This window comes from Larus michahellis, chromosome 1 (genome assembly GCF_964199755.1).
Source record: "Larus michahellis chromosome 1, bLarMic1.1, whole genome shotgun sequence".
NCBI classification, from domain to species: domain Eukaryota; kingdom Metazoa; phylum Chordata; class Aves; order Charadriiformes; family Laridae; genus Larus; species Larus michahellis.
In genome coordinates this window covers 28,024,839-28,050,587 of record NC_133896.1, presented here as the reverse complement: position 1 = coordinate 28,050,587, position 25,749 = coordinate 28,024,839, and the positions used below count along the sequence as shown (strand labels likewise).

At 44.6% G+C, this 25,749-nt stretch overlaps 1 protein-coding gene across 2 annotated transcripts; it reads left to right on the top strand.

Annotated features, from left to right (window-relative positions):
* The first annotated feature begins 5,295 nt into the window (after positions 1-5,295).
* CAV1 (caveolin 1) lies at positions 5,296-25,295 on the top strand. Of its 2 annotated transcripts, none has more exons than XM_074602982.1 (3): positions 5,296-5,512; positions 6,567-6,731; positions 22,941-25,295. In XM_074602982.1, exons 1-3 carry the CDS (start codon positions 5,483-5,485, stop codon positions 23,280-23,282), a joined length of 537 nt encoding a protein of 178 aa, XP_074459083.1. In that variant the 5' UTR covers positions 5,296-5,482; the 3' UTR covers positions 23,283-25,295. The 2 variants fall into 2 exon arrangements, with proteins under 2 accessions (XP_074459083.1, XP_074458992.1); XM_074602891.1 differs by lacking the exon at positions 5,296-5,512 and adding an exon at positions 5,572-5,766.
* The last annotated feature ends 454 nt before the right edge of the window (positions 25,296-25,749 follow it).

Below are 25,749 nucleotides of genomic sequence, written 5' to 3'. Positions count from 1 at the left end.
ATCACAACTAACATGCAGAACTAACCCCAGATTTGTGTTTGTGGATTTTTTTCTTTTAATTCACGAAGAAATTTAACCTGCCTCCATATGAGAGCTATTTCATACAATCCTTCTAATCTGTCTCTAGAACTTTTATATTAGTATCTTAACTTTCCCCACCCTGCTTGTTTACCATATAAATTGGAATAAATTCTTAACAGAAACTTTGACATATTAGTAAATGAGGAGCCTTTTCCCACCTATTGAAAAAGCTCACTTAGGCGTGCACTGACCGAAAAGTTCAGAACATCCCTGCAGCTCTGGGACCTCAGACCACACACTCATATTTAGTGGAAGCCAAAGAATGGTAAGTCCATTATTTTTACAGGGTGTGATCGTTCCCCCACCTGCTGAGATAAAACTATTGCTGTTAAGCTGTATTAACTCTATTTTAAAAGTACGTGGAAAAATACATGGTGTTTGGGGTTTTTTTAAATAAAATGCAAATGGAACAAAGTCAAACACCAGGCATGCTACCGGTGTTGTCTGTTCGTCCACTGTGATCATGAAAATTAGAGCTGAAGACCTCCACTGAGTATAATGAACCAGCAGTTATGCGTTAAAAACTGAGGTGCTTTCTTCATGCAGGGATTTACAACTGAGGGGAGAATTAATAAAGGCTAATTTTAGCCTGGTGACACTAATCTTCCAAAGTTTATTGCAACAAAAAGAAAATGTCTTCTGTAGAGGCAATTCAGAGGAGCTAAGATAGGTTCCTGCTCTGAATCATCCTCCAGAGAAGACTCTCTGCACTGATTAATGCAAAAGGTTTGGCTTGGCTTGGCTCCTTTCCTCTGCTCCATAAAAAGTGACATTTGCTGCAGAAATAGGGCAGGCCTATGGAAGCAACTAGAGCTTCATATAAGTGGTGGGGCAGGTCCTTCTCTACATGCTGCTCTCACAATTTGAGGCCAGGGGTGAGTGTCACCTCTGCTGGGTGTCCACTTTAGTCTGGCTTCCCCCTCCAACTGCAAGCAGAAGAAAGAAGGAGCCCTTCACAAGGCACTGAATCAGAAGCTACTTTAGACACCTAAATGGAATAAAATGTAGAGAGTCACACTTTTATTTCAAACTTTGAGGAAAGCTTTTCTATTTTTCCAACTGCCTCAGTTTAGTAAGAGATGCTTTTTCACCCCAGGTAAGCTAGGATTGGCCATGAAATGCTTAGAAGTGAAGCTCCAGTGACAGAGAGTCCCATCCCACGTAAGCATCAAGGAGTGGGTGTTTATGCCCCATTAATGAGACCAGTTCTCACAGTCTGATATTTCTAGAAGACACCTGAACAGTTAACAAGATGCTAGAACTGGCAGAATGGTACAGAACAATGTTGACATGGATCAGCATTCATGGTTCAGCACGGTATTTGTCAAGGAATTTGGTACTGAAAGTGATTGAGAAAAGAATGACTTGATTTGCACAAGGTCTGGCAGCATTAAAGCTTTCAATCTGTTTGCCTCTCCAGCTAAGACGGTTACAACTTATCTCAATCAAGACCTACAGGAACTAGCTCTAATAAAAGATGTACACACCTACCGCAGGACTGAGACGACAGTCAGGCATTTAAATCCAAAATTGTAATCCCTGCCCAGCTGCCACCCAACCAGGAACATGTCTAAACTCAGAAGGCACCTCCCTTTTGTGTAACCTCCCCTCGGTACCTACAGTTTTACTTTGGTCATGCCCAGAACTGCCTTTGTTTGAGCAACCTGGCATCTTACTCACATCTAAGCCCCATCAGAATCACAAAAGAATTGCCTTGAACCCCTCAAAATACACTTACTGCACATCAGCAGAATAAGGCACTTCCCAAAATACGCTTTCCCAGGAGTGAGTCCAAACGTGTTAGCGCACCTTGAACAGGCAAAAGCTGATTTTGGGTCTCTCAAGTGTTGGATTACTTCTTTTAGCCCTCAGGCTAGTGTGAACTGTGTTATGGCAGCAGCGCTTCCATATGAAAGGAAATCCCTCCTAGTTAGATGTTATGAGAAAGAAGGGGAAGGTGAGGGGATCTCACCATCTCTCCTGGTATGACTACTCCTTTCACGGAAGGAACAGGCCAGCTGACAAACGCACACATGAAAGTGCGGTCCTGTATACTGGTGGTGAGGGGCACCCATCTCAAGGGAAAAGTTCTGTTCCAGTGACTTACAATTTAAAGTACAGAAATACTCCAGACTGGGGACAGGACGACGACCAGGAATCCTCCAGGACGAGAAGTCTGTAAATCATGGACCGAGCAAAACATCGCCCTGCACGTCCAACCCGTCCCAACGCTCGTTATCGCGCAGCAGGGTGAGGACAGTAGCGTGGCAGATAAAAGCTCACTACCAACAGTTCTGGCGGCTCAGGCGTTCATCCAGCAAAACATCCAAAAATGCGCATAAAAGGATGTGCTTTAGCAGTTGAACTGAAGACACTAGAAAAAGCAACGATCTCCCTCTCCCCAGGCTCAGGTTTTTAAGTGCTCTGGGTAGGGAGCTCTGCGTGCTGACAGCCTGTGCTATCTGACAGCCTCGCTGCTGCTGCAACTATACGTAAAGAATACAGATTCCCGGGGCTGATTCCGATCTTGCTGACACTGGAATATATGAGGAGTATTGCTAATACCATAATTGGAATAATTACACAAGTTTGAAAAAAAAAGGGAAGGGGAACCCCCCCTCGGTTGAGGAGTGGAGGGAGGAGTGTTTGATACCAGACAAAGACACTCAGTGAGCAGTCATGCACATTCTGTTCAGTTTCGTGACTCATTTTCTGACACTTTTTTGAGGAATTTTGTCTGATTTTGTTTTGTTGGGTTTTTTTTTGCATTGGCTTCTGGGAAGAAATGTTTCCTACTTGTACCAAAGCCTTTCCTCTTCTCAAAACAGGAAGAACAGCTCATACCTTGCACACACATTGCTCCAAGTTCTCAATTAAGGTGATCCTGAGGTTCGAAAGTTGAGTTAAAGCAAGACTTTGGAGCACAAGAAACTTTTTAAAATTATGCCTGAAATACCTAAGGTGGGTATGATGAAGAAGAAAGGTGGTGAGGTGGCCAGCCAAAGTAGCCTATATTCCTGTTCAACAGCTGACCTGGGCTACTAAGGACACAGCAAAGCTCAAAGAGAAGACAGTTTGGGTGGCATTTCCAAGGCCAGCTGGGTGTCTACAACCCCTGGCAATTTAAGGCCACCTCGGGATAATCCATTCACAGTAAATGAGAGGGGACCATAACCACTGCACTTTCCTAAGATTCCTACAAGCCTTTACCAGGGCCTTTCCAGCAGAGACATGCTGTTTCTCTGTATGGAATGGGAGGGAGGTCCTTGCACAACTCCTACGCGCATCCATGCCAAGTATCCGGGTGTTTGTGGGCATTTCTCAGACAGCAGTGCTTGAGGCAAGGGGCCATGGCTCTGTCCCTATCCATCTCTGCAGATGTGTCTTCCTCACTTTTACAGGTAGTACCCATGCCGCTTTCTCTGCAGGCTGTCATCTTGTCAGTTAAGCTCAAGTGAGCACTTCCAAGGTTCATCAGATGTGATGGTTCATTTCAGCTATATAAGCAGCCTGTTCTGGGATTCATCTTGTAAAATTTATAAACCCAGCTGGCTTCCAGTATTCTTCTAGCTGCAGTAGCGTTGCATGATTCAGAAATTTATTTAAAGGGGGTTGTGGTTCTGCAGAAACCACTCCAGGACGAATACAGCATTTCAAATTAACAAATATATCTCTTTTTTCAGTCGACCTTGAGATATGCTGCAATACTGAATGATGGGTCAAAATCTTCTGATTTATGTGCAGGACACTGACTAATTGAAAAACTTTCCGAAGCATGAGAACAAAGAACTGTCTCACGGTGGGTTTTTTTTCAGATGGGTTGAAATATTGCAGAGACTGTGTCCTTCAATCTAGCCACTTCACTCTATGCACACACTGAAATGCTTGGACAGCCGAAGATATTTTAATGATGGACTAAGTGAATTATTGCATCAATAAAAGAGTTACTTTTAAAAATTACAACTAACTTGGAAAGTTGGAAAACAGCCACCCAAAGCATTTGTTCTGAAGTTTATGAGCAAAATACATTCTTAAAGAAATTTCACTGCTAACCGATGACCATATCAGTAAGATGTGTCCGTGTGGACCGCGTTGTCAACAGGTGCCATTATTTACATCTGTGGAGCCTACATCCATCTTAGCCAATGGCCTTTTCGAGGTCATTTCTCTGTTGAATTGCCAAAGCCAAACATACCGCCGTTAAGAATTTTCTGCTTCTCTTGCTGCAATTCTGTGCTAAATGGCATAAGGCTAAGGTCACTATTTTTCTGTTAATCTTATAAATCTTTCACAATGGTGTGATTTCCTAACAGAAAACTGACAGCTGCAAACACCACCCCCCCCAAAAAAAAAAAAATAGGACAAAATATAGCTCATGCAAGATGGCTCAGGTTAGTGTTGCAATGGCACTATACATTTATGTTTATAAACATATACAGTGCCATTGAAACCCTAATCTGAACCATTTTGAACACAGTGATGAATCCTTATAGCTTTTACACCAACACATGGCCCTGAGCTTACAAAGGACCTTGATAACAGAGCATGCCGAAATGTCAGTTGTCCCACCGTGCCTCTTTAAAAGTAAATCCCAGCGGTTAATACGCACAGCAGACGTGCATGGGTCAGTCTCCTCCCGGGAAAAATACAGCGCAGTTGAAGTGCAGAACTGTTAAATATTTGCATAGTTGTGACATGAACCGGTTGAGAAAATCTCTTTTTCTTCATCCCAAGGATGTCCAAGTTTCCACAATTGTTTCTGGGGCAGCGATGACTTTGTGTAAACTATTGTCACTGCCGGGGGGGGGGTTGGGGGGGTGGGACACGACACGAACGGACGACGACACACATGGAGCCCTACAAACGCCTCGCTCGCTCTGGACGTGAAACACAGCTAAAGTTTTCCATCTCCTCATTGCTTCCTCCCCCCCTCCCCGCCAACTCTCCTTCGCACCCCCCCCCGCCGCCCCGGGCGGCTCGGCCGCACGCAGGCACCGTCGCCCCCCGCAGCCCAGCGGCGGGGACCCGGTGCCGGGGGTGGCGGGGCGGGCGGGGCAGGGAGGGCAGCGCGGAGGGGACCCTGTCCCTGTCGTGTCCCCTGTCCCCCCGCGGCTTGGCCCAAGCATCCGGGACCGGGTCCGCCCGCTTCCAGGTTGCCGGGGCAGGGCTGCTTTCTCCTCCCACCCCCGGCGGCTCCCAGGGATATGCCGGGCCCTACCGCGGCTTGTCACCCACCCCAGCCGAAGGCAGGGAGCAGCCCCTGGCCGGCCGCCAGCCCTCTCCCTGGCAGCTACCTTCCCCCGGCCGCCGGCTCCGCACCGCGGGATCCTCCTGCCTCCGCTCCTACAAAGTTGTAGCGCAGAGACAGGCGCGGCAGAGCCGCCAGCCAACCCGCGGCAGCATGTCCGGTACCAAATACGTAGACTCGGAGGTAGGACCGCCGTGGGGACGGAGTCGGGGGGTTGCGAGCTGCTCCGCCGGCTGCCCCGCCGCCCTCCCGCCCTCCCCGCCGCGTACCTGCAGCGGCTCGGCCCCCCGGCTCCGCGCTCCCCGGCCCGGCGGAGGAGCGTGGGCAGCCCGGCGGGGGAGGGCGGACAACCGGGCACCTGCGGGCAAGGGACAGCGGGGCAGGGGGGACCGGAGGGGCTCGTCCCCTGCGGCAGGACCGGGGCCGCGGCGAGGGCGGTATATGGAGGGCGCCGGCGTGGAGGGGGCACGGAGGTGGCCGTGCGGGAAGGGCAGCATAGCGGTATAGTGAGGGCGGTGTGGTGAGGGCACTACGATGAGGGCGCCGGCGTGGAGGGGGCACGGTGGGGGCCCCGTGCTCCGGTCGGCGCGGCCAGGGCGGTGTGGGGAGGACGGTACGGGGGTGGTAGAGTGGAGAGGGCAGTATGGGGATGGTAGCGTGGGGATGGTGGCGTGGGGAGGGCAGTATGGGGACGGCAGAGTGGAGAGGGCAGCACAGGGATGGTAGCGAGGGGATAGTAGCCTGGGGAGGGCAATACAAGGATGGTAGCCTGGGGAGGGCAATACAAGGATGGTAGCCTGGGGAGGGCAGTACGGGGGTGGTAGCCTGGGGAGGGCAGTACAAGGATGGTAGCCTGGGGAGGGCAGTACGGGGAGGGCGCTAGCGCTGCCCGCGCCCTCCCCGCGTAGGGGCGGCCGCGCTCCGCCCTGGGGCAACGCGGCGGGGAGCGGAGCGGGGCGGTGCGGGGTCGGGGACGCCTGGCGGCGGGATCGGGGTCGGGATCGGGAGCCAGCGCCGTGCCCGGTACCGCGGGGGTGTGGTGTGCGTCCCGCGGCCGCGGTTAAATAGCCGGGGCGAGAGCCGCCCCGCAGCCAGGCTCCCGCCGCTCCCCGCTCCCCGCGGGACCCGCCGCCTCCCCCCAACCCGCCCCCCCCGCCCTGCCCGGCCCGGCCCGGCCCGGCCCTCCGCGGCTCGGCTCCCCCCTCCCGCCCGCTCTCCCTCTCCCTCCTCTCCGCAGGGCTTTCTCTACACGGCGCCCATCAGGGAGCAGGGCAACATCTACAAGCCCAACAACAAGATGATGGCAGACGAGCTGAGCGAAAAGGCGGTGCACGACGTGCACACCAAAGAGATCGACCTGGTCAACCGGGACCCCAAGCACCTCAACGACGACGTGGTCAAGGTGAGGGGACGGGGGGACGGACCGAGGCGGGACGGGGCGAGGCAGAGTACGCGGGGCACTGGCAGGGCGACAGCAGCCCGCAGCCGCTCCCCTCCACCTGCTGCAAGAGGGAAGGGACCGTGGCGGGGGGAGAGATATGTTCCTAATTTATTTATCTTTTCTTTTTTAAAAGAAAAGGGGGAGGGTGCAGGGGAGAGGGCCAGGGCAGCCCGCTGGAGCTCCGTGCTGCACCCTGGATGGGGGCTGCATCCCGCGGCGGGGCTGTCCCTGCGTTCCCCGGGCACTGCGGGGCTGCCCCCCGCCGGGACGGGCGCTGGCGACAGCCCTGCGGGGCAGGGGCCGCCCCGGAGCCGGGGCTCCTGCAGCTGTCTGCCGGCGGGTCAGTCCCTGCAGCCGGGGCATCCCGCCCGGGAGCCGGGGGGAAAAAAATGTTGCGTGACCGTTTGTAACACCGGCTGAGGGATTTTCCTTCCCTCGGGCACGTATAGAGGCAGGGCAGGGAGGCGGCACCAAACCAGCGCAGCCTGGGCTGGGCATGGCCTGTGGGACAGGTCACCCTGCCTAAGCCAAGTGGGTGCAAAATCAGGGATCCTGGTGGTCCTTTGGGTCGGTTTCCTTGTTTCGTTTTGTTTCCCTGAGTGTTTTTCCTTCCCTCAAGAAGTGATAAATGGAAATAAGCTAAGCAAAATCTAGCTGTGCCCTTGGCTAGATTTTTTTGTTTGTTTATTCAGGTTTTTGATTCAGAGTTTGACTGTTGTGACAAATCAGGGTCGATGGAGATTTTTGCTCGAAGGCACTTTGGTCAGAAAAACTCATAGAGATCATCTTAGCAGACAAACTTTATACTTCGCATGTGAAAATTGAGGATGGTGTCATCTGGGCTTGTCAGAACCCAGGAAAAACAGGAGTTGCCCAGCCATAGTGGGTGACTAAGCCACTAACTGGCTGATTTAGTGTCCAGCAGAGTCAGAGTGTGCGCAGTTCACCATGTTTGTTGGTCAGGAAGACCCTTTATTGAAGAAGAGAAATATCACATTGTTTCCAGACAATCAAAAGGTTGGACTCTGGTTCCTGAATGTATGTCAGTAAAATGATTCATTATATGTGCTGGTAATATAGCAATGGCCCAAGTAACCTTAAATTCCACTGACTTCAACACAATTTTGTGATGAATGTGATTTGAAGGTGATGAATATGACCAGCCATTGTGCTGGTTCAATGCTAAGGATTTTCTCTCAGAGCAGGCTGTATCTTTAAAGAGCCATTATCAGCTTTGCAATCTAGAAAGAAAAGGCACAAAGTTTTTATTCGTTTAGAAAAAAAACCATCTGTGTACCTAATGGCACAAAACTTCCATTAAAGTGGTTGATTCTCAAAGGGAAGGGAACAATTCTTTTTTCTTCTACCCATGGAGGAGCAGCTGAGTAGACAGGGAATGCAGGAGCTGAAGAATGAGGCTGCATCACGGCTTATTGCGTACATCAACAGAAGAAGTCCCCAAAGCAACCAAACCTTCTGAGGGTGAGTCATAGCCCCCAAGCAAGTCAGAATCCGGGTGTCCACAAACTTAACTAGGGAAAGAAAGATCCTGCTGGGAAAAGAGGGAGACCACTGATGGAAAAAACTCCTAACGGACTTGAAAGAAACTGAAGCGTACAAAGCCCATCCTGCCTTCTCCGCCTCCCACAGGGGCAATGATTAAGAAAGTTTGTTACATCCAATCATCTAAAGGAAAGTTGAAAAATAAGAATTATAGGAATGGAAAAAAACAAGCTTTTCAGTTTGTCCTTTTGAAATAATTGTGGACCAACACATTCATTGAAAACCAGCAAACAACCAGAATACCGGTACTGCCTCTATATCAGCAAGTGAGCTCCTGGTAGTGCACGTAGTCGCATCAAGACACGGGAATGTGTCAAAATGAATTCGGTGTTAACCAGACAGGATCCGTTTTGCCTCATAAAACCAGCAGCATTTGTGAAAAATGTGGGCATCATAAAGCAACATTTTTCAGTCTTTTTACAAGGATAAATAAGAATTACTTTGATTTTGATAAGTATTTCAAGGATAGGTCCAACCTGAAAAGTAGAGATAGGAATTTTGCCACAATTTGAGTTTATTTGGGCACTGCTTTCAGGTTCAGCCTGTTAGACGTAGCAATAAAGTTCAGGACACCCCCCCCCCCAGTACGTAGGGGACAGGCTTGGTTTGGGGTGAAGATACACAGATTCAGCTCCTGCCTTAACCATCAGTCTGCGGTCCCCTTCTGTCATGCATCTGCCTTTCTTACTTCAGCTGTAAAACATCCAGGCAGAGTAAAAAATCCCAGTCTCAGTCAGGTACTGAGAATCAGAATAAAAAAAAAGGTTCAGGAGTGTTGTAATGCCAGAAGTGTGGTTCAGGCTTAGCTCAGTTTTGTTTAGAGCCATTGCATTTTTCTAGATTCAGAACCTTCTGCTTTTTACCCAGCATTTAATGCATTTCTTGCCACTTGACTATGAGGCACAATAGCATGGAAACTGGGGACAAATCAGTCAGCCATGAAACAGAAATGATTAGACAGAGAACGAGGAATCTGCTCTGTAAGCAGCTCTCTAAAAGGCCTCAGTGTTGTCTGCATCCAAATACTTCCCATAGCACATTTTAAAAATAACCCTTGCTTGTGAGAAGCAGGAGACACGTTCCCTTGATGTGCAACATGCAGCATCTGCACAGCTTCCCCTGCAGCAGATACATGGCGCGGGCAGCAACAGGGGAGAGACCCCGTCGAGATCCTTTAATAAAAGCTAGACACACGGGGCAGCTTTATACCAAAGGTATTGGTGACCTCAGCTTACTTACGGTTTCTCTTCAAATTATCTACCAAGTAGAAGCTAAGTGCTGGGAGGTTTCCAGAAAAGTGGGGCGAATGATTGGACTTCTGTCCAAAGAGGGATGGAAAACGAGGCCTTACCCAACCTGAGGTCTGCAGACAACGGAGTTGGCAGCTCTGTGCTGGAGGAAGCACGATCTAGTAAAATCACCAGAATTTCCTTCCTGTTCCAATTCCTTCAGCGGGGAGCAGAAAGGAAGGAGTTTCTTCCTCACACGACTGTCCTCGTGCGTCACCTTGACGGGGACAGAACGTGCAACGGTGGTCCCATGCCTTCACGCACTGGCTTTTGAAGTTGGCTGGTCATGCAGGAGGCAAGGAGGGAATCTAGCGAGGGAGAAGCAGCCTCTGTGGGCCCGAGAGCTCTCCGGGAGTCAGTCTGGTGATTATTTTGCGGCTATTTTGCCGCACAGCTGTATCTATTTAATACGTCTTTCACTGAATGATTCTGCTCCTGGACTTGTGTCACACAGGTTTTATTTATGTGTGATGAGATGCAACAAACAGGATAGAAAGCTCATCGGGTGTTTTTTTTTTCTCTCATTCATTCCCTGATGATGGAGGATTCACATGAAGGTGCCTGAAGTTCAGCCTTTGCTCTTCCTGTTTCCCAGCACACTATTTGTGTTTTCCGGAGCATGGCTAAATTACAGCCTTTCAGCTCTTTCGAGTTCAGAGTTTCTCAAAGTATCTGTGGTCAAGTCTGCACAAAGTTTACTGAATTTAGAAAAAGAAGCAGAGGAGGGAAACAGTGTTCCTGCAGCTTGCGCTTCTCAGTACTTCCTTGCTCCTTGCTCAGGATGGGGATGGACCTTGCAGCCAGCCCTGCAAAGTCTATTCCTTTGGGAGTACTGAGGACCAAAGGTGCAGTCACATCTGCAGCCAGATTATAGCTTTTTCCTACAGTGGTGTGCCAGGAAGAAAGGCCCGTGCCTGGTTTACCATCCAGAACATAATTATTATTTTGTTTTAAACAAGTGGTGTCTATCTGCTGTTTGTTGCGTAAGAGTCCTTTTCTTTCTGGAAAAAAAAATTCCAGTACTTGGCTACAGATGTAAGGATGCAGGGCTTTTGTACCAAGTTTTAAACAGTTACGTATTCATGCCTTCCACTTAAAGCTAATGCAGTTAAGGGCAATTCAGCTCGCTGCAAGGAAAAGTCTGGAATTTTTAGTCAGATGTTGACAAATACCATAACACCCTTATGTGGGCATGAGGGAGGAAAGTATTGCTCAGCCATTTTAAAGCCATTTACAATTTCTACGGCTTTCTAATAAAAAGAGAGTTTTTTTTAAAAAGCAGTTTGCCATTTTATTTAATCCTTCACAGTTACGGTCCCTCCCTGTTGCGCTGAGCATGGTATAAGATGCAGAGATGACTAGGCAGAGCATCTTCCATCTCCACACCTGAGAACCTCCTGGAAGGAAAGCAGGCATCGTCCCCTGCTCTTTTCAGGTGGGAGGGCTAAGGCGTTGTGGGCTGTCACTCTGATGTGACAGCAGGCGTCAACCTGGAAGGAACAGAGTTCTGCTCTTCAACATGGTAAAGCGAGAGAAAAGCAGAGCTCAGTCAGGTGCTTTTTCTGAAACAAGGAATTAAATTACATTTAATGCAGATCCCTGTTCTTTGTTTTCAGATGTTGTTAAAAATCCCATGAAAATCATAGAATCATAGAATCACCTAGGTTGGAAGGGACCTTTCAGATCATCTAGTCCGACCATCAACTTAACTCTGACAAAAACCATCACAAAGCCATATCTCTAAGCACTGTGTCTACCCCTCTTTTAAATACCCCCAGGGATGGTGCCTCAACCCCTTCCCTGGGCAGCCTGTTCCAATGCTTCATAACCCTTTCAGTGTAAAAATTTTTCCTAATATCCAGTCTAAGCCTCCCCTGGCGCAAATATATAGATATAGATACAGATATTGATATAGATATATAAAATATATATAGAGAGAGATATAGAGAGAGAGATATACATTTAAATACATCAATATAAATGCATGTTTAAATACATCAATATCAATATCTCAATATAAATGTGTGTGTGTGTATATTCTAATCCAAGCTTGTCATCTGGGCTCTTGCTATTGGCAGTGATGGAAGTCAGATGTGTCTGGAGGCAGATTCACATCACAGAGTTTAGGCATAACGATATAGCTTAGACAAGGCACTGTACTTTTACACTTCTGCTTTTAAATGAAATGCTTCTGAAACTTTGTATCATATTAATGTGGGGTTTAGATGTAAAATGCAAGAATGTTCAAATGTTTGACTTCGGCTATCCACGTGATACAATTCTGTTCTAAATATTTCTTCCAAAGCTAGTCTAGGAGTGAGAGATTAAAAACTCGAGTTATTATGAATGCCAGTTTATATGAGGACTGAAAAACAGTTTTCTTGCACATTAATTAGGAGTTTCCAGACATGGAATTTCTGAATGTCCATAAGATTACAGATAGTAATGGCATTTGTCCTAATGAAAGCTTCTTGCTCAAAAAAATGTGTTTGCATTTAAGCTCATAGTATTATTAAAGCCTTATGCACTGCCTTCTTGCTTAGCACGACGAACATGACTCATAACTCCATAGGAAAATCTTCATTTGATGGCCATGGGGACAGAGCCAACGATTCAGCATGGATGTTCCTTTTGTTAGAAATTATTGGACGCTATCTGCTCTGGCAGGGGGGTTGGACTAGATGATCTCCAGAGGTCCCTTCCAACCCTACCATTCTGTGATTCTGTGATCTCAGATTCAGAGGAGACAAATACTTTTAGTTTCTGATAAATTCAACAGAATTCAGATTATACGTTGGAAAACTATAAGAAAAAATTAAATTAATTTTAGAATTTTTAGCCCACTATATGGACAGAAATACAGCCTTCTGTTGCAGAGAGTATGGATGTCTAAAACAAAAACAAATAATATCAAAATCCAAAAATCTCCAGAGGGAAGAGGGAAAATGTGTATGATAGAGTGGTCTGCCCATGAGGTCCCCAGTGAGAATTTGATCTTTGCTGTATTTTAGGCAACAGAGAGAAGAAAATACAAATGAACTTGGATGATTCCATAAAACTTATGATCTCTGGAAAACTGAAGAGAGATATAGTTCTAAACTAAAATAAGTTTGCATTTCCCACAGCTCTCAAATACCCTTGTAATAAACAGACAGCGGGATGAAATCTACATCGGCAATTGATTTTTTTGAGCTTTTTGATCCAGAACTACCATCTCTCTTTTCTTTTCTAGACAAACAACAATAATAAATACCATCTCGGACTAAAAAGGATTTGTTATTTTGAAGATGAAAGAGAAGTTAATGACATTTAATTTCATTTGATTTACTGGGGATGCCGGTTCAACTCCGTTAGTCCCTTTATATTTTTCTGGCAGATTTCTTATGAAAATGTCTTTTGATGGTTTCAAAACAAACTTTGAATTTTATGCAATATCATTCTTGTCAGAAATTATGTCATGAGATAAGCATTGAAAAGGACAAATAGTTTCAGTGCCACTATCCCCACTCTAATGAACACATTAATTGATAAAACTTGCACCTGATTTTATTCAACATAATCAAGGAGCTGTGCTGTAGTTGTTAGTGGGGCTGTACAAGGATGAGGTTTGTTCGTCGTCTTCTATTTATTTGGTCCATGTGCTTTATTTTGAAATAAATGGCAACTGATAAATTCAGCTATGTGGATAGGAAGTGAGAAGATGCTCTCACAGCTGAAGGTGAAAGCATCACGTTCCCTCTCCAGACTCCCGCTGTGCTGAATTTGTACTCCGAGTTCCAAAAAAGCCTAAGGGAGTCTCATAGACGGATTGCAACACTTCCTCTGTCAGCTTTGAAATCTCTTCTCAGAATTCAAACAAATGCTACAAAGAAAAAAAAATCAGTTTTTCCTCAAGATGAGGTTAATACCTCCTGTAGACCTCAGCCATATAGTCTCCTGTTGGTTTTGAAGTCCATGTTCATATATCTCTGTTCTAGTGTAGTTCATGACAAGACCAGAACTGTAGACTAATGATATCTTGATTTTTATGAAATAGTAAAGAAGTAATTACCTCATATTTAAGGATCAGTAACTTAAGATCCTCCATAAGAAAGAAACCTTCTAACAGGAGAAATGAAGAGGCAATTTTTTTTTAAAGAAAAAGGCAGCAGGGCATCGCTGCACACTCACAGTCAGCAGTAAGCGTATTCAGGCAGAAATGAGGGAAGAGGTGAGAACAAGTTATACAAATTTGCTAAAAAGAATTGCGGCAGTTAACAGGAATGTGTCTGTGGGTAGTATGTGTAGTTAAGGGTCTCCTCTCCTTAGCCTGCTTTTACAAATGAGAAAGAGAAAAAAGTGGTTTCCAGATCTAAAGCACCCTCCAAAGGTGCTTGTCTCTCTCCATGCACTAGTAAAGAGTCTAAGGTCACCATATTTCCATTTCCCATTAGTGCCTAAATTTAGCAGGGATGAAGCTAGAGCAAGTTCTGAAAAGTTATACTTTATAGCAGTTTATTATCTTAGTAGCAGGTCTACAAACCTGCATTGAGGGTAATATAATGTAATATCATATCATATCGTATCATATCATATCATATCATATCATATCATATCATATCATATCATATATAGAAATATATTATATTTATATGTATAAAATAAAATATAATATGAAAGTATAATATAGAATCTGTTTACAGAATATCTTTACTTTTATTAATGTTTCTGGATTTTGGTTAACTCCAGACCCCACTGGAATCAATAAAAGAATTCCCATTATCTTTAGTGCAGTCAAAACTTTCCCCCCGGCGTTCTTGGTGATTAATATGCCTCTTTAAACATACAGATGGACAGACATGTGGATGTACATACACACAGACGTATCAGAGTTCTTTGCTAAAATAGCTGTATCAAACACGGAACTGTGGGACATGAAATAAATACGAAAATGAAGAAAGCTTCTTTAGAGTTTCTCTTGGGGAAAACAGCAATAACCTCCCAGACACCCCGTTTCCAGGGAGGAAAAGAGCCCTTTTATTTTCTGCCTACTCTGACAACGGCAACGTATTTTCCAAGGAACTGGCTGACATGACATGCCCACCTGCACAGGAAGTTCCGCTGCGTTTCAGAGGAGTGCAGATGTCTCCTTGAAGCTGCTCGGCTTTCCTTCTGCTGGATTTATCCCGAGACAGGACGGGCAAGTGCTTCAGGAAGAGCTCTCTGGAGGAACGGCTGGTTGTTACAGCGCTGACCCGTTGGCATCAGTCACGTTTTTCGCACGAGCACTTCCGCAGATTTCGATGAGCCTGCCCATCTGATAAAACAAAGCCCATCACCAGGGCTTTTCTGGTCTGTCATCAGCAGTTCAGCATAGGCAGGCAGCAGGACGTTGTTCTCTCAGTAATTAGAAGCGAATTATTTTTTTGGCTATTTTCATTGATTTTTACTTTCTGAAAAGGTAACCTGCAATCACAGCCTTTTTCTAAGTCATGGCATTGTTTAAAATCCATCACCACCCAGTTGAATATTTGTTATGTGCGCAGTAGGGGTCACTCCTGACCAGACTGGTTTTATTCTCTGGCTAGAAGAGTGTAGTCCTTCAAATCTACTTTCCGACATGAATATCCTTGTTTGTTAAAGCATTGTTTGCTTTTCTGGCATACTCTGTAGTACACAGGAAAGATTCACTATTTCCATTAAGAGGTGTGCCAGCAGAACACTCTTTTCGTGCCATATTATGGAAAGCAGGCACCGGGCGACAGGGAATGTAAGGCAAAGTCATTGGCCAGTTTGAACCAGTAGCTGGGGTGGAACAGTTCTGCTTGCTTCTGTACGGTTTCTTTTGCCTAGCAATTACTTGTTTGTCATTTTTCTGCATTTAACCAGCCTTACACAAAAACTACGGTCCTGGCCATCTGCACTCGAGGCATCTCTGGTTTTGTGCAAAGGAATGAGCATTGTGCCCATCGATCTGGCCAGTCCCTAAAACGGTGGCGAGCTCTAAGGCAGAATTCAAGGCTGACGGGCAGAGCCTAATCTTGCTGCACCCCAGGAGGGGCTCATGGGGTTCCCTTGTTAGATCCTTGCCACCATACCAAGAGTCAAGGTGATTTCTTGTCTTGTGATGGAACTTATCCCGTTTCTGAACACTGCTGGATGTGTTTTGTAGCCACCCAGTGCTATAGCCTGAGGCTTATATAAATACTCTGGAATAGAATGACTTTTGGCTTTATAATACACCTGACAGCACATAATGTTTGCTGTTGAAGACAAGGATTAGCAAGGAATCACAGAATCATAGAATGGTTTGGGTTGGAAGGGACCTTAAAGATCAACTACTTCCAACCCCCCTGCCATGGGCAGGGACACCTCCCACTAGACCAGGCTGCTCAAAGCCCCATCCAGCCTGGCCTTGAACACTTCCAGGGATGGGGCACCCACAGCTTCTCTGGGCAACCCGTTCCAGTGTCTCACCACCCTCACAGTAAAGAGTTTCTTCCTAATATCTAATCTAAATCTCCTCTCTTCCAGTTTGAAGCCATTACCCCTCGCCCTATCGCTCCACTCCCTGATAAAGAGTCCCTCCCCATCTCTCCTGTAGGCCCCCTTTAAGTACTGGAAGGCTGCTATAAGATCTTCTCAGAGCCTTCTCTTTTCTAGGCTGAACAACCCAAACTCTCTCAGCCTGTCTTCTAAAGGAAATAGAACATCTAGGCATCATGAAGCTGTATGTTTTCAGGAACGAAGTAGCATCTTCTCTACATAACTGCAGGTAAACTCTTAAAAGGTTGAATGACTTTTTAGAGTAGAAACAAGTGAAGACACTGTTCAAGTTCCTGTAACCCCATGCAACCAAGGTGAGGATGTGCATCCTCAGGGAGAGCATCAGACCCCTTTGCAATACTGACAGCCCCGTGTCCTCCTATTCCTTTTTCAGGTAGCCTTGCAGCTGTGAAGTGCTACCATGTGCAACACCCTACACCTTCAAAATAGTGAAGTCTCCTGGTGTCTGGGCGGTGAGGGAAGGAAGAAGAACAACCTTACCCCTATGAATCCCAGCACATCCCATGCTCTTTCCCTTGGATTCAGTAGAAACAACCTAATAGGCTTTTTCATCATTTTCTGATAAACTGTGGTAGTGGTCAGCAAGACAAGCACCAGCCGATATGGAAATGTGATATTTCAAAGGGTCAAGGAAACATTTAGATGATTAGCTGATGTCACTGGTTTAACAGAATAGTTGTGAGCTTATTGCTTAGGGGTTTTTTGCTTCTGCTGTGATGCCTTTGTTTTCCAAGCACTGTAACTGTCAATTTTTAAGTTTCAAATAGTATGTGGAAGTACAAAAACTAATAACAATCTCATATGCTTATGCATTTTCTAAGTTTTAATAACACACCACAGCCTTCTACAAAGTTTGTAGTGCTGCATCTGTCCCGAACATCACCTCCCAAATGTAACTCATGATCTTTTATACATTTTCTTCTGCTGAGTGTTTCTTTAAAGGACCTTGAATGCATTCAGAAATTTTACAAGTTGCATTTATCACAACAGAGAAAAAGATCACATCTGCCTTTTTCTATAGGTCTATTCCAGGTCTTTACAGGGACACAATATAATGTGGTGAAGCAGTATTCTACTTACAGTCTTGATGTCAGGGAAAAACCAGTTTAAAAGCAGCACAGGGTAAGCAGTAAAGACAGTTCCCATACTCTGTGTTAAAAATGTAAAGAAAACTAGCTTGTGACTCCTTCTTGTATAAATATATATTCAGACTAGACTATAGCCCTGGTCTGGCAGAGCATGTAAGCGTATTGACATCAGTGGGACGGGTCACGTTTTTCAAGTTGTGTGCGTATTTAAATGGCTTGCTTGGTTCAGGATATTAGTGATCAATCAAGAGAGATCCAGTAAGGATCTGAGCATCTCTTCACTGGCTGCTAAAGGTATAGATGGCACTCGAAAATGTAGGCATCCTCAGTGCTTGTTGGGGTTCCTCCTCAGTGGAGGAGCGGTGGTGCCTCTCTGTGCGAACTGCACGCAGTGAGCAGAGTAGCAGCACACAGCTACCACACACGAAGGTTTGAATAATTACAGTTACAATCACAGAAATGTGGCATAGGTCAAAGCTCCCATAAAATGCTGATGGCCCTAATAATTTTTCCTGATAGACCCAGCACAGTAAATTTTTCTGTGATGTCATGGATAATGTGTACCTCAGAGAACAAACTTTTGAGGAGAAGCAGAACTGGTAAGTAGGCACCTGGGGGTTGGCGTTTGACACACTTTTCCAGCCTGCCAAGTTTGGATACAGAGGGACTAAAGCGACACAGTCAACAGGTCAACTACTTTCATATATAAAGCTTATATACTTGAGTAAGCTGGGATTTTTTTTTTAGAAAAAGCAGTAACTTCACACTGTTAAGCTTTTTTAATTGATAGTTTTTTTCTTTAAACAGACTTGGAAAAAAAGAAGACAAATTCCCCATGCTCTTTCCTTTTCTTGTATTAGAATCAAAGCAGGTTCCTTAATTTCCTGATGAAGGTTTAATAAACACATGCAGAGCAAAAGAAGCTGCAGTAATTCTCATAGCAGAATCAGACAAAAGCTTCAAGCAATGTAAAAACTGGCTTTACCAAACTGAATAGTAGGAAACAAAGAATAGCTGAAGTCAGGAAGTGTATTGTAGGCATGGAACAGCAGTTGATAGTGTTTAATAGCTTTGGCTGAAACAGAAGGCTGTAGTGAGTTATTAGCATCCTTTGGAGGGTCAAAACAAATTTCCTTTACTTCTCTCCTTGTCACAAGTGAACGTGCCTGTGTTTTCATGAGCTTGGCAAATGCCTCACCCTGATTTCACAGCACACCCTGACAGCTCTGGAGGAACAAACCGCACACTGAAATGTACCGAAAAAGACCTGTGCGTAACCTAAGCGTGCCTTTATGTAGATGAAACAGAGGTCTTCACAGATTTACATGCACACAATGCTTTGTCAAAAGTGGCGTCGAGAACAATACCCTAAAAAAAGGTATCTTGTCCTTGCAAGCCAGTTAGGTTCATTTCCAGAAATTAGAGTATCTTTGTTCCCTAGGATCATATTTCTGGCCCCTTCTCTTTCTCCTCTCAGTCCTATTTTTACTTTATTTAGTTCAGTTGGACTCCCGTTATCAGTCCAGTGACACTCACCGTCACTGAGTGTTGCTGAACTAAAAACCAGAAGACAGTGAGAGACGAGACCGAGGAGTGAGCGATCCCAGTGGGGTAAATGTAACCCACAGCACGGCAAAATGCATCCAGTCACCTATTCCTTCTGCTGCCTGTGGAGGACTGATCCCTGGGAGTTAAAAACAGGATCTTTGATGGGAGTGGTTCAGTGCAGGAAGAATCTGGGTGATATCTCAGTTCCTGCAGCGTAAGGACTTATCTGTACTGCCTGAACAGTGAAACAAATAGAGCGTTTCCCAGCCAGTGGATCTGTACGTGATCTGTTGAGAAGTAGAAGAGCCCAGATTACCTCAAGTCTTTATTTAGGCTGTGCACGGCTGCGGGTGAGTCTGAGTTTGGACAGCACCGCAGAAGTTCGCGTTCGTGTCGTAGCTGGACTCTCTTGACATGTACGTAATTTCATGGCTTTCAGGGAGGTAGCAGCTTCATTTTAACACTGTATTCAGCTGAGTGATTTTAGAGTTTTTCTCACTTTTCACTCTCAAATTCACTTTAGTATCTCCCTTATTCAAAGGGGAACATGGGTCTTGAGGAATAATGAAATAGGAAAGATGATGGTGAGGCATCAGTTGTGGTTCCTACAGCACCATCTCTTCAGGTTGTGTGCATTGGTAGAAGCATTTCTACAGCTGTTAAAATTACTCCAAGAAAGTAACCTCTTGACAATTTTTAGTGGCACAAATACACCGCTATTTTCTTCTCACAGGCAGATTGATTCCTGAGTACTTTTAGGACAACAGTGTATGACTTGAGCTGGGAAATCCTGGCCAAAGATATATCATAAATGTTCTAATATTAGCATCATCTCCTGGAATGAGGACAGGGCTGTCCATCTGGAAATGTTGTATGGCAGGATTCTTCTGTCAGCTCCCCAGGATTAACTCCGTGGACATCTTGGAGCACACAGCAGGCTAAAAACATTAGTTATTGAGAATCATGATTGCAGAAAGTTTACTATTTGATTTGAAAACCAATGAGTTTACTGGCTTCCATTTTTCGGTACAGCATTCACTATAATGAATTATTTTGAAAGGAATCAAATTACAGGCCAGTCTTACTATTTATTTTAAAAGTTCTAGAAACTTCACATTAACCTATGGTCTCTTTTTGCATGCCAAAAGCAGGCTTTGCTGATAAAAATAGGCCCCGCTGAGCTAAATTAAAGATGTAACCATGAAAAGGCTGATGGAGCTCAATGCGAACTTGCTTTCCTGCTGAGATTTAATATTTCCCTTATGGGCCAGTTGAAAAAATACAAGATAGACTCCGCCACAACCAAATTGAATAAAAAGACTCTAGATGCGACCCTCAGTAGTCCTCGATGCACCGAACTGCAGTGTGATGGCTGCGTGAACAAACTGTCTCTGCCAATGGTCACATCAGCTGGTGGGAAGCATGCCATAAGTTGCCAGAAGTTTCAGAATAAGAAGGCTATACTTAACCTATGAGAAAAAAACGTAGTCTTCGTGTAGTAGCGTTTTTTGAAAAGCAGCTTTTTTTTGCTATAATCATCTTGGGGGTTGCCATCATCTGGATATTTATATTATCTGATTTCAAGGCAAACACTGATGATAAGCCAAGAACACCCATTCTCTTTGAAAATGAGCTAGCATGGGATATGGGCTACAACAAAAAGTTTGCTTTTGAATAGCTGCAGAAACAGATACTATAAGTATGCCTGCTTGTGTATTCCAAAAATAAAATATACTTGCTCCATAAACTCAGGCATACATTTTTCTCAGCGTTCAGTTGAATGAGATTGGTTTCAGTGAACAAGATACAGATCTTGACACCATCTGGGGAGGACAGGGATAGCTGTAAGACAATTAGATGCCATCATCAGTAAATATTATTGACTTCTCCAGGTATACATCTACAACCTTTTCTTCTTTCTTTCATGATGCAGTCCTAAAATCCCGTGATTGATACAAAGACATTTGATTGTTTCATTTGGTAAAAAGATCACAATACATCCAGGAAAGTTCCTTGCCCTGTCTTACTAGACTGTAGCTAACTTTTAATTATGTTTCTGTAATTATTTTATGGTCAATATACTTCATAAAGCTAATTTTCGGTCAGTTGTGTGGTCCCCAAACATGAACTTTTATATCTAATAATGCCACAATGAAAATAGAGAGATATTGTTGCCTGTGATGCCTTTCCCAGAATTACTTCCACCAGAGCTTCAGTCTCACACCCACTGAAAGTACAGAGCCCAAATAATTTCCAATTTGCTGTCTTCACTCAGCAGTGACTGTAGTGTACTTTCTGTGTCGTCTTTAGACACTGGTTTCAAGGAAACTGTTTTCTGAGATTTGTACCAAAAATTCATGTGCACAACCTACAGAAGCAGAGGTTATTGCATACCTGTAGAACTATTGCAGAGGAGAACTGTGATTCAGACTCTCTTCATTTTCGTTTTTTGTAGCTGTTATTTAAAATTACGCTGTCTGGTTTCAGCTTTTGGCTCTGCAGGCCTTTACGGGCAAGTGCACAGTGCTGAGGTGTGTTCCGTATCACCAGCAATACGTTGAATCAAGCCAGCTTGACATTAGGCATTCAAAATATTTGATATCACAGCTGATTCAGAAATTTCCTCCCGAAGACTTTCAGTCTGTTCAAGTAAATTGTGCCTGAACTGTGCACTTCTGCTTTGGAATTATCTTTTTTGTTTAAGAAACTGCAAAGTCCAGCGGTTTTACAGCATTTTTCCCTTCTGTTTGGAAGTGATTGAAGATTCAACAGGAGAGAGGGAGGAGTTCTTTCCAATTGTTATGTGTATTTTAGATTAAAAGAAGTGATTGTAAGCCTTTTCCTACAGTATAAGCAATACTTATACTGAGTGTATATGTATATTCAGCATGCTAAGGTACTATTGCCCGAGGTTCTGAGGCTGCTGACCCGTATCATATTTACCCCGTGCCTGTAAATCTTCACTTACGTCAGCAGCAGCATCTCACTTTGGGATCCAGTCCCAGGAATGCAATTTCTTTTTTTCCTTTCGTTTGATTTAAACAGTCATTTAGTTTCTTGCAGAGGAATAGTGTTGTGATGTTCTCTTTCCTGTTGAATGCAGTACCTCTACAATTGGTTGTACTAGCTAAATTAAATATCCCGTATTGTGGGTTATATCAAACGCATGTTCGTGTGACAAGGGGCTGAACCATCATCGTAATTCTGTTAATTTTCTAATAGAAATGTTATGACAATTAAGCTTCCTGAATAGCTCGGTATTTCAACAGAGAGCAGTAAAATATGCCTGTTGGAATGCACTGCTTCCTTAGGTAACTTTCTGAACAATTTAGGAATAGCCAAAACTGTGAAATATGTGGAAGACTATGTTCCTTCTGGCCTTGTCTTTCATGAACAGAGTGTTAGCACGTAAACAGGATAGGATAGAACAAAATGGTTCTAACGTGAAGGCCCTCCATATGTTTAATAAGATGAAAGAGCTCCCTAACCCTTTCAGACTAAGGAGGAGCTCCACCTGATGCAGATCAAAATCCAACATTTTATTTTTCAGTCTAATAAGAACTATCTGTGCCTGTTTCAAAGTATGTATTTAAATAGCTAGCCTCACCCTTTATTCACTGTCAAAATTCAGCAATGATTTCAACAAGGAAGGATGGGAAAATGTGGACGAATAAAACCCATTTTATTCATACATGCTTGAGGTATGTAAAAAGTCAGAGTAGCGACTGCATTTATTCTATTCATAAAGATGTGAAACAGTTACGTTAGGCAATGAAAGCGTGATGATTCTGCTCACCTGGTTTGTGCCTTAAGTAGACTTCAAGGGCACTGCGTATCCTTAGGGCTGTAGGAGATGAGGAAAATATATTCAGTTTTGTCGACATCTCCATCTAGAAGTTAGATGTCTTAATCTTGAGCTTGTTATCAAGGCTCCCTGGTAGTCACTGGAGAAAGATAATTACTGAAGATTCATGGCTTAAATGCTGTGCTAAAATGGGTTGAATCGTGTTGGGACGTCGGAAGTACGTGCTTCGGTGTTTTGTTGCCGGGGACCATTGCTCTCCAGGAAAGGTGTTTCTGGAATCCACCCTTGACGCGAATGTCTGACTGACCTGACTTTGTGTTCTTTGCTGCAGATTGATTTTGAAGATGTGATTGCTGAGCCAGAGGGAACACACAGCTTTGATGGGATTTGGAAGGCCAGTTTTACCACCTTCACTGTAACGAAATACTGGTTTTATCGTTTACTGTCAGCAATCTTTGGCATTCCTATGGCTCTCATCTGGGGCATCTACTTTGCCATTTTGTCATTCCTGCACATCTGGGCAGTGGTGCCGTGCATAAGGAGCTACCTGATTGAGATCCAGTGCATTAGCCGCGTCTATTCCATCTGCATCCACACGTTCTGCGACCCACTCTTTGAGGCCATAGGCAAAATGTTCAGCAGCATCCGAGCCACAGTACGGAAAGAGATTTGAGGGACATTTCAAGGAGAGCCATCAGCCTAAGAAGGGGGTGGGGGTTTTGTGTTGTTTGGAGTGTTTTGGTGCCAGTTTCGTGTTTCCAAAAGCAACATACAGCAACTGGTGGTGGATATACTGGCCCAAAACAAAGAATCACTTGCTCAGTTTCTTTTCTACTATTAATTCTTACTGGACTACTTGCTGCTTTTTTTTTTTTTCCCCTTCAGTCTGCATTTCAAACTAACCTTAAATGGCTATTCTTCCATGCCAGCTGCGTATCATTTTGTTGGCCATTCAATCCAGAGACTGAAGTGTTGTTGGATGGCTTTTTCTCTCACCCTTCATTCCTTGTGAGATAAATTCACAGTGATACTGAAGAACGACAAAAATGCTTTCCAACGCTATAAAGCCATTCATTTTATTGTGGCCAAAGAGCATGGAGCTATTGCAGCAGAATGATCGTGACCAGCTGGCAGGTTTTAGCAGAATGTTCTTTTTCAATTGGATTGTCACTTGACTGCAGCTATTTACAGTCACGGTCAGATATGGTGCACTACGAATAAATTAGTTCAAGTAAACAAATTACTAAACTAATACACGTCCCAAAAATCTAACACTTTATCAGGTTGGAGACATTGACACGGGAAAGCTTTTCATGTGCATAAAAAGCTTCAGTCGGTGCTTTTCTGTCTCATTCTCTCTTGGAAGTTTGCATCCAGTCATTGCTCAGCCTTTGCTAGGATTGCAGAAGCAGGCTGCAGCTGAGGACTAAAACTGGTCATTATGGAAATGTTTTCCCGACTGTGACTTACGACACATCCCTTAGCGAGCATTTAGGTGCTTCTCTCATAGGCTTCTTTTTTTTTTTGTAATTTTTTGCAAAGTATTCATATAAATACATATCGCGGGTATGCCAGAGATAGCCCTGGGTTACAAGAAAAATGAAGGTGTGCCAAACACAAGCCACATGAGGCCAAGGAGGAGCTGCCCCTGAGAGGAGAAACTTTTCTGTCCACTTCCAAAGCTTCCCTGCCCACGCCACTAGCGCGCAGATTATTTTCAGGAGAATTGACACTTTGCGGAGTCTAAACCAACCCGTCGCAAGGGGTGGGTTTAGAAACTTCACGTTTGTGGGTTGGTTTGTGCATTTTTTTAGCTGAGCTGCCGCATCGGGAAGTCTTAAACGGAGGGTGTTGTGTGAAACTGCCGTGTTGCGAAGTGCGAGGCCCGGAAAGCGAGGCCTTTGCCACACGTTCTGATGCTGTGACCTGCAGGAGCTTTTTTTGCCCTCGTGATAGTACTGTGTTCAGAGGTGCTCTCTGCATCCTCGTACGGTTTGCGTGAAGCATTTGTAAAAAATAGTTGTGAGGCTAATCAGCTTTATGGTAAACCGAGCTGGGGCCTGAGCCTGCTCCAGTTGGGATCTCCAGCAAACCAGTTCTTGACCTCGGAGAGTGCAAGATTTGGCCCTTGGGATGAGCTTGGAGCTGTCTGGTACACCTACGGCTTTTTTATTTAGCGCTGATATTTCACATATGGCTTTACTTAACACGGGAGTGCCTTCGGTTCAGTTTCTGCCAAAGCATTGAAAACTTTAGGAAATGCTGCATTTTTTAAGGGGAGGGGAGGGAGGAGAGGGGAAAGGGTGCACAAAAAAGTTACAAAGCTATTAACTACTATTGTTTGCATTTAAAACAGACACTGGTATGGATATAGTTTTATGTTTTTCTATGTACATAATGGAGAGTGTACTATTATAGATTTTTTCAGTATTAAAAACAAGCGAGATTGTAAACAAGAAATATTTTATCTTTTTATGAGGAAAATCACTCTGAAGAAAACCTTGATTTACCATATAAATTGTATATCCTGAAAGATGTCTGTTCACTTAGAGTTATTAGTCCCTAATCCAAATACATTGCTGATCCGAGACATTTACATTGTTGTTATATGCTTACAGATATAACTGACACTTTTTTTAATTCTGCATGTACATTAAAGACTACAATAAAACGATGTTTAATGGTAGCTCCTGTCTGACTTCTTTTTCCTTGTACGTCATGTGAACAAACCTCATGTTTAAACTGATGGAGGGGAGATTTAGATTGGATATTAGGAAGAAATTCTTTACTGTGCAGATAGTGAGACACTGGCACAGGTTGCCCAGGGAAGCTGTGGATGCCCCATCCCTGGAAGTGTTCAAGGCCAGGCTGGATGGGGCTTTGAGCAGCCTGGTCTAGTGGGAGGTGTCCCTGCCCATGGCAGGGGGGTGGGAACTGGATGATCTTTAAGGTCCCTTCCAACCCAAACCATTCTATGATTCTATGAAGAAAAGTCCATTATTTCTCGATAAAGAAACAGAAAGCGATGTCATTTGTTTCTCAACAAAGAAAGCACAAAACAGTCTTAATGTGTGGTTCAGGATCTGACTCAGGAAGGTTCTTCCCAACAAAAAATGACATTTTTCTCCCAAGTAAATATT

What these genes read in the sequence shown, in the direction of transcription:
- CAV1 (XM_074602982.1), top strand. Translation starts at nt 5,483, where the DNA reads ATGTCCGGTACCAAATACGTAGACTCGGAG. An exon ending in CCAAATACGTAGACTCGGAG is followed by an intron (nt 5,513 to 6,566) that starts GTAGGACCGCCG and finishes TCCTCTCCGCAG; the next exon opens with GGCTTTCTCTACACGGCGCC. An exon ending in TCAACGACGACGTGGTCAAG is followed by an intron (nt 6,732 to 22,940) that starts GTGAGGGGACGG and finishes TCTTTGCTGCAG; the next exon opens with ATTGATTTTGAAGATGTGAT.